The sequence below is a fragment of the Jaculus jaculus genome, chromosome 1 (genome assembly GCF_020740685.1).
Source record: "Jaculus jaculus isolate mJacJac1 chromosome 1, mJacJac1.mat.Y.cur, whole genome shotgun sequence".
NCBI lineage: Eukaryota > Metazoa > Chordata > Mammalia > Rodentia > Dipodidae > Jaculus > Jaculus jaculus.
The window spans coordinates 333,761,115-333,774,762 of NC_059102.1; the positions used below are offsets into that span (position 1 = coordinate 333,761,115).

The 13,648-nt window shown below is 42.2% G+C and overlaps 1 protein-coding gene across 1 annotated transcript in view; it reads left to right on the plus strand.

The window, feature by feature from the left end:
• Nucleotides 1-13,648, plus strand: part of Ppp2r5a (protein phosphatase 2 regulatory subunit B'alpha) — an 89,606-nt gene that overhangs the window by 69,740 nt on the left and 6,218 nt on the right. Inside the window, exons 4-8 of the mRNA XM_045145949.1 lie at nucleotides 2,544-2,636; nucleotides 6,096-6,226; nucleotides 8,048-8,107; nucleotides 8,981-9,089; nucleotides 9,825-9,878. Coding sequence (XP_045001884.1) covers nucleotides 2,544-2,636; nucleotides 6,096-6,226; nucleotides 8,048-8,107; nucleotides 8,981-9,089; nucleotides 9,825-9,878 — 447 coding nt within the window. The remainder of the gene's footprint in view (nucleotides 1-2,543; nucleotides 2,637-6,095; nucleotides 6,227-8,047; nucleotides 8,108-8,980; nucleotides 9,090-9,824; nucleotides 9,879-13,648) is intronic.

Sequence of the window (13,648 nt, forward strand, 5' to 3'; positions counted from 1 at the left end):
TTGGTGTATGAGCTTCATGAGCTGCCCAGTGCTGGCTGCCTGTTCTTGCCATTCTGAGCCCATCAGTACCAGACAGGAGCTGGACGCTGTGAAGCTGTGCGGTCAGCAAACACCTGCTGTGCAGCAGCAGCTCCTCAGAGCAATGCCCTCAGCTCTGTTACCTTCTTGCTTGTCTGTGCTCCAAGGCAAAATGGTACATTATTGGTTAATAAGAGAAGCAAGCAGGAATAAACACGTGACACTAATGCTTTGTCTTCTTACAGTTTTAATGCACATTAACATTAAAGCTGAGGTAATAGTATTATCACTTCTTGTGCCTAGATGGGTAAGGATGCATTTTGTAAAAATGTAATATGGGGTGGTAGAATTGGTACACGTCTGGGAGGCTGATTTAGGAGAAACTTGGGTTCAGGGCCAGCTTGGACTATACAAGACACCACGTTGGGGGGGAAAAAAAATCACCTACAAAACTGCATTTACTCAGATCCCCAAACTATTGTTCACCTTAGAAATGTGTTGGTCTGTAGTGAATATGAATATCAGGGTCTCGATCTGAAATGTACTTGGTGGGTGGGTTAGACCATGGATTTGATGATCACTGGCTTTTCTTGTTCTTCCCTTCTCTCTCTGGCCTCAGCACAGGTTGTTTGAATGACCTTGCACTTTGGGATCTAGTCTCTTATTTCCATGTTACCAAATTTTCATTTTGTTTAATTGTATTTATAAATCAAGATATATTTGGGGCTAACTAAGCTCCTGCTTTTTATAGCTCTTAGGTTACAGTTTAAAAAAAAAAAAACAACTTTAACTGTACTTTACTTGGAACTGTGATGGTGGCAAATTAAACGACAGGTTACTTTAAATCCTGATTTGTGGGCAGTAGGTGTGTACTTTGCTTTTCTGTGCAAGTTGCACAGCCCTTCCTTGCTAGAAGGCTGGTGCACACGTCTGCTGTGCTTGCTCTTATGCAGAAGTTCCTTCCTCGGGCCTGTGCCTACGTAGTTTGGTTCATTATTTCCCAGGTGAGAGTAGGTGCGCTAGCTTCAGTTTTAATTTTCCCTCTAGTTTTATAGAAAGACTCCCCCCCCCCCAGGCTAGAGGGATGGCTTAGTGGTTAAGATGCTTGTCTGTGAAGTCTAAGAACTCATATTCGACTCTTCATGTCCCACATAAGCCAGGCGCACAGTGACACAAACACGCAGTGTCACACATGCACACAAGGGAGCGTGCACATTGGAGTTCGATTGCAGTGGCTGGAGACCCTGGCGGGCCAATTCTCCCCACCCCCTTTTCTCACATTAAAAAAAAAAAAAAAAAGGCCAGACTGTTTGGCTTGTCTCAAAAAGAAAAAGAAAAAAAAGGCTGTCCCCCTCGTTCTTACCTGCGGTTGCAGACCCTGTCTTTAAGGGTCCTGAGAGATGAAATTGAAGTTGGTTGGTTGTTCACTCATAGGCGTTGCCATTGTGCTCTTGCTTCCTCAGGTTAGCATCTTTCAAAGAGGAATGTAAAACAGTAAATCTAAGTCTGTTGCTTAGAAGGCCAAACTATAAACATACCTGTGCTTTTAGAAACTATAACCAGACGGGTGTGGTGGAGCATGCCTTTAATCCCAGCACTCAGGAGGCAGAGTTAGAAGGATCACTGTTTGTTCAAGGCCAGCCTGAGACTACATAGTGAATTCCAGGTTAGCCTGGGCTACAGTGAGACTTACCTCCAAAATAAAAAAGGGGGACTGGAGAGATGGCTTAGTGGTTAAGGCACCTGCCTGCAAAGCCTGAGGACTCATATTTGACTCTCCAGATCCCACATAAGCCAGATGCACAAAGTAACGCAAGCGCACAAGGTTGCACATGCACACAAGATGACTCATACATCTGGAGTTCGATTTTAGTGGCTGGAGGCCCTAGTGACCAATTCTGTCTCTCTGTGGTAAAAAAATAAAATTAAAAATTAATCCGGGCTTGGTGGTACATGCCTTTAAATGCCAGTACTTGGGAAGCAGAGGTAGAAGGATCACTGTGAGTTTGAAACCACTTTTGAGAGACTACAAAATGAATTTTAGTTCAATCTGGGCTAGAGGAAGATCCTGTTTCGGGAGGGGCAGGGAGCAGGTCAGCCTGAGCTAGAGTGAGACCCTACTTTGAAGAGAAAAGAGAGAGAGAGAGGGAGGGAGAGGGAGGGAGAGAGAAGGAAAGAAACTATTACCAAAAAATTTGACATATTTTTTTTTGTTTGGTTGGATTTTTTTTTTTTTTTTTTTTTTGAGGTAGGGTCTCACTCTAGCCCAGGTTGACCTGGAATTCACTGTGTAGTCTCAGGGTGGCCTCGAACTCATGGCAATCCTCCTACCTCTGCCTCCTGAGTGCTGGGATTAAAGGTGTGCGCCACCACGCCCGGCATAAAAATTTGACATCATATTTTATGATAAAAATCAAAACTCTCCTTATTCAACCAATAATAGAAGTATGTTTTTATATGAAGCATAATTTGGAGTAGAAGTTTAATAGGCATCATTTTAGCTTTTATTTGGGTTTTTTCCACAGTTGGTGTATGAATTCTTCTTGAGATTTTTGGAGAGTCCTGATTTCCAGCCTAGCATTGCAAAACGATACATTGATCAGAAATTTGTACAACAGGTAAGGGACTGTTGTGTCTTAAATTATCTTGTACTCAGCAAGGATTTACTAGCCTGTGATCAAGAATCATCTTTCTGAACTTAAATGGTTTGACAGTGCTAAATAGTCTTAAAGAACCCAGCAGTTATCATAGAAGTAAAGTAGCTTTGAAAAGTTAAAGCATTGTTTTGGAAGGTAAGCATCTCATGGTGGCAATCAAATTGTCTCATCCTAAATGGTCACTGTGACTTATTAAATGCCCTGAAGGGCTGGAGAGATATCGTAGCAGTTAAGCACTTGCCTTAAAGCCCAAGGACCCCTGTTTGAGGCTCGATTCCCCAGGACCCACTTAAGCCAGATGCACAAGGGGGCGCATGTATCTGGAACTCATTTGCAGAGGCTGGAGGTCCTGGTGCAAACATTCTCTCCCTTCCCCCTCAAATAAGTAAACAAACAAAACATTGAAAAAAAGAAAGCCCAGAAAAGGTAGCCATTTTGCAATAGTATCTGAGACAATTTGGTCTCATTCAATCTAAGGGTGAACCCCTCCATTTGAATTTGTAAGTCTTTGAACTGCACGTGTTTGAAAGCGTCCTGACTTTTCTGACAGGGCAGGAAGGTTCAACCATCCTGGAGCGCTGGAGCTTTTAGATGTTTCTCCCGCCTCACGTATCAGTTGCTTAGGCTGCTCCCTGTCCCTTACTAACAGGCACTCCACTCTCACCCTCCTCTAGCCGCAGGTAAATGGGGTTACTAAGGAAAGAAGGAAGCATCATCAAACATACTCAGTGTCTTATTTTAGAATTCAGATAGATAGATAGATTTTTTTAAGGTAGTTTCTTGCACTAGCCCAGGCTGACCTGGAATTCACTATGGTGTCCTTGAACTCAGGGCGATCCTCCTACCTCTGCCTCCCGAGTGCTGGGATTAAAGGCTTGTGCCACCACGCCTAGCTTCATTTCTATTTTGTTAAAATCTTTACAACAACTTAGAAGTCTTGTTTTTACAAAAAAAAAAAAAAACAAAAACCAAACTTTTTTGTTTTTTTGTTATTTGAGGTAGGGTCTCACTGTAGCTCAGGCTAACCTGGAATTCACTATGTAGTTTCAGGGTGGTCTTGAACTCATGGTGATCCTCCTACCTCTGCCTTCCAAGTGCTGGGATTAAAGGCGTGCGCCACAATGCCCAGCACACAATTTTTTTTCTCTCAAAGGGGAACCATTGTACATTGCAAGGGGTTTTATATTTATTTTATTCATGTATTTACTTATTTATTTACTTAAGAGAGAGCAGGAAAGAGGCAGAGAGAGAGTATAGGTGCACCAGGGCCTTCAGCCATCACAGACAACTCCAGACTCATATGCCACCTTTTGCATCTGGCTTTATGTGGGAACTGGGGAATCAAACCTGGGTCCTTTGGCTTTTCAGGCAAGCGCCTTAACCACTAAGCCAGATATCTCTCCAGTGCCCCCCTCCTTTTTTGAGGCAGGGTTTTTGCTCCAGCTCAAGCTGACCTGGAAGTCACTATGTAGTTTCAAGGTGGCCTTGAACTTGGAGTGATCCTCCTACCTCTACCTTCTGAGTGCTGGAGTTACAAGTGGGTGCCACCACACCCAGCGTTTAAAAATATTTTTAAATTTGAAATTGATATGGGAGGTCGTAAGATTTAAGACATAAAGGAACAGGATAAACTTTGTTAAATTTGGAAAACTGCATCATTTCAATTTATGTTCAAATCAGAGAATATTAGAAGGAAATTGAGATTTATTGAGTGCTTTTTCTGTGCCAGGCTCTTTTGTATAAAGAGCTAGCCCACATCCTGCCCACACAGGCAGCGGGTGGCACAGTCTAGTTGGAGCCATGTCACTGACCATGGCAATATCTTCTCTTCAAACAAAAATGCGTTTTTCAACCTTCAGAACATATATATATATATAAACAATTTCAACCTTTTATTAATGAAGAAACATAAAGTCAGGGGTTATGGATGTCTCTTAAAAGCATTTTATTAGTAACATCCAGAAAAAGAAACAGAGAGCCGGGCGTGGTGGCGCACGCCTTTAATCCCAGCACTCGGGAGGCAGAGGTAGGAGGATTGCCATGAGTTCAAGGCCACCCTGAGATGACAGAGTTAATTCCAGGTCAGCCTGGACCAGAGTGAGACCCTACCTCGAAAAACCAAAAAAAAAAACAAAACAAAACAGAAAAAGAAACAGGTTTTCCAATTACTAGTTTTGTGTGTTTCATGGTGTGAATATATGAGTCTAATATTCCTAAATAGGTTTGCTTAGGTTATATTTGGAAATAACCACTGCCTAGTCTTAATATTCCCCTTACAGGTAACTTACCTTAAATGAAAGCATATATTTCAAATAAACTTAACATCAGAAAAATGAGTTTGAGTGTAAAATGATTAGTTTAGTCGTTTTAAAGTAGAATAATTTGAACTAAACTTACTTGAGTATGCTAATAAATTCTTCTATAGATACTTTTTGCTTGAGCCTTGTGCAGTGTTTTACAAATGAGTGGAGACTTCATAAGCAGATCACTTGTATGGGGAGATATGTGAACCTGACTTAAGTTATGAATTTGGATATGAGATTTACATGTAACCGTCCGTGACATCAATCAAAGACAGGATGGATTAAGAACATTTAATGTGGTTTAGAGTTTGCCATCTTAATGGGACCAAAGTTGAAAAATGAAGGCCATGAAAATTCTAGTAAACTGTATATATTTACACATATGCTTGTGAAACTCAGAGGTAAAGATATTTAATTCTAGCACTTAGAAGCCTGAGGCAGGAAGATTGTAAGTTCAAGACCAGCCTGGGTTATATTTGCCTTGTTAGCCACTGCAGACACATACATCACCTTGTGCATCTGGCTTACATGGGTCCTGAGGAATCGAACCTAGATTCCTTGGCTTTGTAGCCAAGCACCTTAACCACTAAGCCATCTCTCCAGCCCATAACCAAGATTTTAATTATCAGGAAGCATTAAACATTTCTCAAATTTTAATGCTAAAAATTAATTTAAAAAATTGTTTAGGCCAGGTGGTGGTACATACCTTTAATCCCAGCACTCCAAAGGCAGTGGTAGGAGGATTGCTGTGAGTTTGAGGCCACCTTGAGACTACGTAATGAAAAGCCTGGGCCAGAATGAGACCCTACCGTGAAAAACCAACATAAGTAAATAAAGAAATAAAAATTGTTTAGTAACCAGGAGTAGGACACAATTTTTAAATTAGTGGCAAAGAAAGGATTCTAGTTTTGAAGTATATATATAGTTATTTTAAAATGAAATTAGTAAAAAGAAATATTTCATAAGCTTTTCTTAGGTTTAATTGACTTTTCAAGGATAAGGTTAATATGATAGACTATTTAAGTAAATTTCAAGGAAATCTTAAAATCAAAATTAGAAAAAGTACAGTTTCAGCTCGATTATTTTTTTAAAGTAATTTGTCAGATTTTCTTTAAAGCTCCTGGAGCTTTTTGATAGTGAAGATCCCAGAGAACGTGACTTCCTGAAGACTGTTCTTCATCGAATTTATGGCAAGTTTCTTGGATTAAGAGCATTCATCAGAAAACAAATAAACAACATTTTTCTCAGGTAAATTAATCATATATTCAGAGACAGTGCTCCTTTCCCCATATCTTTTCTTGACTTATGTTCCTTTTAGATTAATTTTTAATAAAAGTTTAACTAACAGTGTATCAATGTTTTGCTTATTTTGTGGGTATCACTTGCTTGCATCTTAGCATTTTAGTAACTTTTGTTTCTTTGTTTGTTTTGGTTTTCAAGGTAGTGTCTCACTCTAGCCCTGACTGACATGGAATTCACTATGTAGTCTCAGGATGGTCTCAAACTCACAGTGATCCTCCTACCTCTGCCTCCTGAGTGCTGGTTTTAAAGGTGTGCACCACCACGCCCGGTTCATTGTAGTAACTTTTAACCTACTTTTCTAATTGTAATAAGGACAACTCTTGATAGGTAATGCTAATATTATTCATGTTTAAGATGTACTGAGAATTTATTGAAAAGCTTTTGTTTTGTTGAGCCTTTTTGTCTTACTATTTTTTTTATAAATACTATATTAATGCCTTGTGGACATACCTTTTTTTCATATAATTATGTTAATATGCTAAAATGTTTACTTCAAATCAGATTTCATATTGACACCCACATTTCAGGTTTATTATCTTTGTCTCAATGAAGATGTGGAGAATCAGGCTTGTGTTCCCAGATCATAACAGCCTCTGCTTCTCCCAGTGTAGTTTTGTTGCTGGGACAGAACACCAGACCAAATGCAGTATATGAAGTGAAAGGGTTTATTTCAGGCTCAGTCGTGAAAGGAAGCTTCACCATGGCACAGCAGAGGCTGAGCATCATTTTACCACAGTAGCTGAGGTAGTCGCAAGCGTGAGCAAGCTCTAGCAAGGCTGCATAGAACAGCCCACAGCCTACCCCAGGCAACACACCAACTCTAGCCAGGCTCCACTTCTCAAATTGCCAGCAGCTGGGAACTGAGGGTGAGGTTTAATCACAGACACATGAGACTGTACGGAACATTTCACATTCAACCACCACACCCAGAGTCTCTCTCCAGTTCACCTTTTCCAAATCCACTTTAGCCATGTGTCCGTCACCCCTGCCTTGACCTACTGTCATTTGACTTTGTGAACCTGTGTTTTAAAGGCAGCCTAGCCCAGCGTGGTGGTGCACGCCTTTAATCCCAGCTCTCGGGAGGCAGAAGTAGGAGGATCACTGTGAGTTCAAGGCCACCCTGAGGCTACAGAATGAGTTCCAGGTCAGCCTGGGCTAGAGTGAGCCCCTACCTAGGGAAAAAAAAAAAAAGGCCTAAAGGCAGCCTAGTGTTGGAAAGCCACATGGTTTAGAAAAGTTCTATGTAGCTTTCAAAATTCAGTTCTGAAGAATTGAACACATGGGTCCTTTTCTCTTGAGTTCAGCTATGAGTAGAGGTTTCCTATTTTGAAAGGTATTCCTGTGGGCTGGTGAGATGGCTTAGCAGTTAAGGCATTTGCCTGCAAAGCCAAAGGACCCAGGTACGATTCCCCAGGACCCACGTAAGCCAGATGCACAAAGGGCACCTGCGGCTGGAGTTTGTTTGCAATGGCTATAGGCCCTGGTGCACCCATTCTCTTTCTCTGTCTCTCTCTCTGCTTGCAAATAATTTTTTTTTAAAGAGAAGTATTTCTGTGAGCATACCCCCTGCAAGTGAAATGATAGCTATCTTCACATGTGGTAAGTTTTAGCAAAGGTCTACATGAGCTAGCAGGAAGTAGCTCTTTGTTAAGGCCGCTGTAATGAAAGCACTGCCAGGGTTAGTGGTGCTGCCCTTGGAGGCTTCTCACCTTCCTGTTTCCAGTGTGTGAATTTATTTAATGACACCTCTCTTTCTTTTAAATCCAGGTTTATATATGAAACAGAGCATTTCAATGGTGTTGCTGAACTCCTTGAAATATTAGGAAGGTAGGTTTTTTAAAAAAAGAAGTAACTGAATGTTTTATGTACTAACATTTTAGCTGGGGCTGGAGAAATTGGCCCCCTATTTTAGAGTTTAACTGTAGAGCAAATACTCGGAGACCCTGGGTTCAATCCCCAGCACCAGAGTAAGTAATAAAACAAATGTAGAGCATAAGACAGGTTCTCAGCTGAATTCCTATTACATGTTTCAGGGTCAGCGCATCAGTGCTGCTGTACACGTGTCGTCCTCCACAGACTTCTTGCCTTTAAGCCGCAGCAGCTTTTATGTCAGATGTGCCACTGCCACGGGCTCTGGCGGGGGGAGATGCAGCACTAGTGCCCGCTTGATGAAGGAACAGAAGTCTTACTCAGATGTTGACAGGCTATTCCTAAACCAGCTGTTCACTTTACAAGAATGTTCAGCCTTTCCGCTTTGTATAAACTTCCTATTCACTACATTGAAGTATTATTAACAAGAATTGAGAATCTACTGTTTACAGAATTATCTTAATTTCCTTTATTAAATATTTAACAATATAAGAGAAACAGCCCATGTGCTTCAGAACATACTGAAATTCTAACAGCATTTGTGAAACCGGCTCTCCCGTGGCTCCAGGGAGGAACATTAAAGGCAACAGTGCATGAAGTGACAGACGAAGCACAACCTGTCACACACTGTGCCTGTAGTTGGCAGCTCTCGTGTTCTGAGATCATTGAGGGGCTTGAGGAGCAGATTTCAAAGCAGTCTCCCTAAGGCAGTGTGAAGAGAAGCAGCCGCCCACCAGCACCAAGGCAGACGCTGCTCCCGGTGCTCGTGGTATGATGACCTCAAAACCAAGTAGCAACTACTTAACCCTCCCTGCCTTTTTCTCCCTCCAGTATTATCAATGGCTTTGCATTGCCACTGAAAGCAGAACATAAACAGTTTCTAATGAAGGTTCTTATTCCTATGCATACTGCAAAAGGACTGGCTTTGTTTCATGCTCAGGTACGTGTCAGAGAATCTTAAAGCAAGCAAACAGTTCAGAGACAAATACAAAGGCAGAGGACTTGAGATGACAGCTTTCAGTATAATCAGTAGTGTGCTTTATAAATTGCCCAGAGCAATTTTTTTCTTTCTTCTTTCTTTTTTCCGTGGTAGGGTCTCGCTGTAGCTCAGGCTGACCTCTAAAACTGCAGTCCTCCTACCTCCACCTCCTGAGTGCTGAGATTAAAAGTTGTGTGCCTCCACGTGCAGCTAAATTTTTATATCACTTTACAGTATTAGGATATTTCGCTATTAAAAAAGAGTAGTATATCCCACTATATGTAAAAGATATTATCAAATTTACTTACATTCTGTCCAGGCCCTGACCAAATTAGCTGTGTGATGTTGAATCAATCCCACAAAGCTGCAGAATGTAATTTCTAACTATAGTAGCTTAGAAACACATGTGGTCTCCTATTAACATTTAGATGATGATACCAGCACAGACTGTGTATATAGATACACACTAGGACAGAAATGTCCGCTCTAGACTTGATTCAGTTAACAGTCTTTTAAACTAGAAATTACTTTCAAGATTAAAACATTATACAATTGTGAGTAAATTCCTTTTTAGAAACTGAAATTAAAAACTAGAGCAAACTTTGTGGACATGATATTGCTAGGCGCTAGACATAAAAATAGCCTGCATCCTAAATGTTCCTTCACTCAGTAATGATGAACTTTCTTGTCTTTTAGCTAGCATACTGCGTTGTACAGTTCCTGGAGAAAGATACAACACTGACAGAGCCAGTAAGTGTGTGTGTGTGGGGGGGTGCGCGCGCGCACACATACACCAGCTCAGCCGCGTGGTAGCCTTGCATGCATTTGGGTGTAGGGCAGTGACTGCACCTCAGCCTCAGCTCTGCGTGCAGTCGGGTGTCGGGCAATGACTGCACCTCAGCCACAGCAGGAGCAGGAAGGAGCAGCTACGCTGCTTGAAGAACAGGTGGGATGGGAGAATGCATGGTCACAAGCTAGCAGGCGCAGCTTGGAGAGCCTGAGGATTATTGACAGACAGGAGCTATGAGGTGTGTAGTGACAGGATCAAGGACCACAGGGAAGTTTTGTATACATTAAATCCTCACTGGTAACTGCTTCGTTTTCACTCACCTTTTATTATTAAAACATACTGAGTCCCAAGACTATTCTCTTTGAGCTTTTACAGAATTTTGTCTCTTAATAATAAACTGTAAAATACTACTAAAAATATTTCTTCCCCTTTAGTAATTTAGCTCTGGCTAGCATTACAATAAAGGTTATTTATGTTATGAATTGCATAACAGTGTAAGCATTGGACTAGACTGCGTATTGATACGTGTTGTGATGACACAGAATCTCTCTGTAACATTGGCTGGCTAGAATGTACTATGGAGCCTAGGCTGGCCTCAAATATACTACAGTCTTCCTGCCTCAGCCTCCCAAAAGTTGGGATTGAAAATAAGTATTATCATTATATTTATTTATTTTGGTCTTTAGAGGTAGGGTCTCACTCCAGCCCAGACTGACCTGGAATTCACTATGTGGTCTCAAGGTGGCCTTGAACTCATGGGATCCTCTTACCTCTGCCTCCAGGGTGCTGGATTAAAGGCATGCGCCACCATGCCTGGCTTGAAAATAAGTTTTTCTTTGTTTCTTTGTTTTTATTTTTCGAGGTAGGGGCTCACTCTTAGCTCAGGGTGACCTGGATTTCACTATGTAGTCTCAGGGTGGCCTCAAACTCACAGTGATCCTCTACCTTTGCCTCCTGAGTGCTGGGATTAAAGGCGTGTGTCACCATGCCTGGCTGAAAGTAAGTATTTTGATGGAATGCTTTCTAAACTTTTTGAATATTTATGTATTAAAGAGAGAATGGGCACAACAGGGCCTCTAGCCACTGCAAACAAACTCCACTTCTAAGCTGTTAAGATCTACTTAAAGTGAAATAGAAAAACGTTTGGAAGGTTAAAATTACTATTGTTATGTATTTTAGGCTAACTTTAGGGGTACTTGAGAATGTGCATATATACTATCCCCCCTTTCACTTGATCTTTTTCCCAGACCAGCCACATGCAGTAGTGCGATACTGACAGGGCTGGGGAGCGGCAGGGATCAGCAGCTCCCAGGTCACCTGCGTGGTCGTAGGGCGACAGCAGGCGCAGCGTGCTGTGACTGAGCTGTGCTGTTCGTAAGGCAGATGCATTATGTGCCTTGTCAGCTTAGGCAAGAGTTCAGAGGGTGTGAACCCACCTGTGCTAAGTGTCTGGAAATGGAACAGGAGTCATGGTGCCTGATGGCTGGTAGTGAGTCCCTAGGCCATCCCTCGCTCAGGAGAGTTACACGTGGCGAGCCCAGGAAACAGGCCGGCCAGCCCAGGGAGCTTCGGTTTTCCAAGAGATGAGCTGCCCGGCCCAGTGGCAGGTGTCCCATGGAGCTGAAATGCTGCCGTGGTCTGTATCAAAACTCAAATATAGGAGCTGGGAACATGAGGAAAAGGTACTTGTCTGCTAAGCCCACCTGCCCAGATTGAATTCCCAGCATCTACCTTAAAGCCAAAGGCAAAAAAAGAAAAGGTGAAGCAGCATCTGGCACATATTTGCAGCAAAAGGCACTGGTGCCACGTGCGTGTGCACACACACGTAAATAACAACACTCTTTTAAGAATTTACATGTAAACTGGGTGTGGAGGCACACCCTTTAATCCCAGCACTCAGGAGGCAAAGGTAGAAGGATCACTATGAGTTCCAGGCCCTACCTCAAAACAAGCAAAAAGAAAAAACAAAAGAAAAAGAAAAGCCTACAAAACTATGCTTCAATGCTATTACATTTGTATTTTCTGTCAGTTAGGGTTACCTTGTTTGAATTCCTGATAGTACAAATTGTTCCATCAATCCTCCTCCCCTCCAAAACAACAGTTCTTGGAGGGAGGGTGTTGAGGCAGGATCTTACTGTAGCTCCAGGCTGATCTGGAACTCACTCTAGTCCAAGCTGGTCTTAAACTCATGGCAATTCTATATCAGCCTCCCAGTTACTGAGCTACAGATGTGGGCCACTACTCCCAACTTAAAACTATTTCTTGGCTGTTGTTAATATTATGAATTTTATACTTAGTAGCAGAGGCCAGTAAGTTAAAAAGGAGATATAAAGGGAAAGAAAGGAAGGGAGGAGGGTACTTAATAGGTTGATATTGTATACATGTAAGTACAATGATTGAGATGGGGAGGTAATATGATGGAGAATGGAATTTCAAAGGGGAAAGTGTGGCGGGGGAGGGAATTACCATGGGATTTTTTTTATAATCATGGAAAATGTTAATTTTTTTAAATATTATGAATTTTAGTCACAAAATAATACATCTGAAGTGCAGATTAAGTAAAGGAGAAATATCTCTATCATAATTTGTTGTAAAAAAGCATCTTCTTGGGCTGGAGAGATGGCTTTAGCAGTTAAGGCATTTGCCTAAGGACCCAGATTTGACTCCCCAGAATCCACACAAGCCAGATACACAAGGAGACACATGAGCACAGGTGGCACATGCATTTTTAGTAGCTGAGGCCCTGCTGTGCCAGTTCTCTTCCAAGAAAAAAATTTCATCTTGTGTGTGGTGTGTATGCATGTGCGTGTGTCCACACAGCACCCCACGTGCTCACCTTCACGGCCTAAGGGGAGCCTCAGGTGTCTCCTCTCTGCTCCTCTGCTCAGTCTGTCTTCAGTGAAGTCTGTTACTGATCGCACAGCTTCCCTGGGTGGGTTGCTCTGTTGTGAGCCCCGGCATTTCCCTTCCTGCTCCCTGCATGACGAGACATTTCTATGGGTCCTGGGGCTCAAACTCAAGCAGTCTTGGGCTCCTAGGGTCCTAATGCTTGCACAGGAAGTGCTCTTAACTGCTGAGACATCCTTCTACGTCCATCTCTCATACTCATCTGATTTTTACTGATTCTCTATGCTTTATAAAATCATTTATTTTTATTTTGAGAAAGAGATAGAATGGGCATGCCAGGGCCTCCAAGCACTGCCGCTGAACTCCAGTTGCCTGCACCACCTTGTGCATGTAGCTTACATGGCTCCTGGAAAATCAAACCTGGGTCCTTAGGCTTCCCGGGTAAGCACCTTAACGACTAAGCCATCTTAGGCTAAATCATTTTTATGTAATCTTGTACTTGGCCACACACTGAAATTCCCTACTTCTGTAACCATGGGAAAGTATATGGACTTAGACAGATGGCACAGCACTTCATTTGTCACACACATATTTTGCCAAACAGGCTCCACAGCAGTGTCCATTCTAATTCTGTGAGTTGTTTCATTACTGGAGCAGATATAGAGCCTAGGATGGCTTTTTCATTTGCTAAGAAATGATCATGTAGTGGCGTAGCAGTTAAAATGCTTGCCTGCAAAGCCAAAGGTCTTCGGTTCGACTCTCCAGGTCCCACGTGAGTCAGATGCACAAGGTGGTGCACGCATCTGGAGTTCGTTTGCAGTGGCTGGAGGCTCTGGCGCCCCCATTCTCTCTCTCTCTCTCACACACACACTGCCTCTTTCCC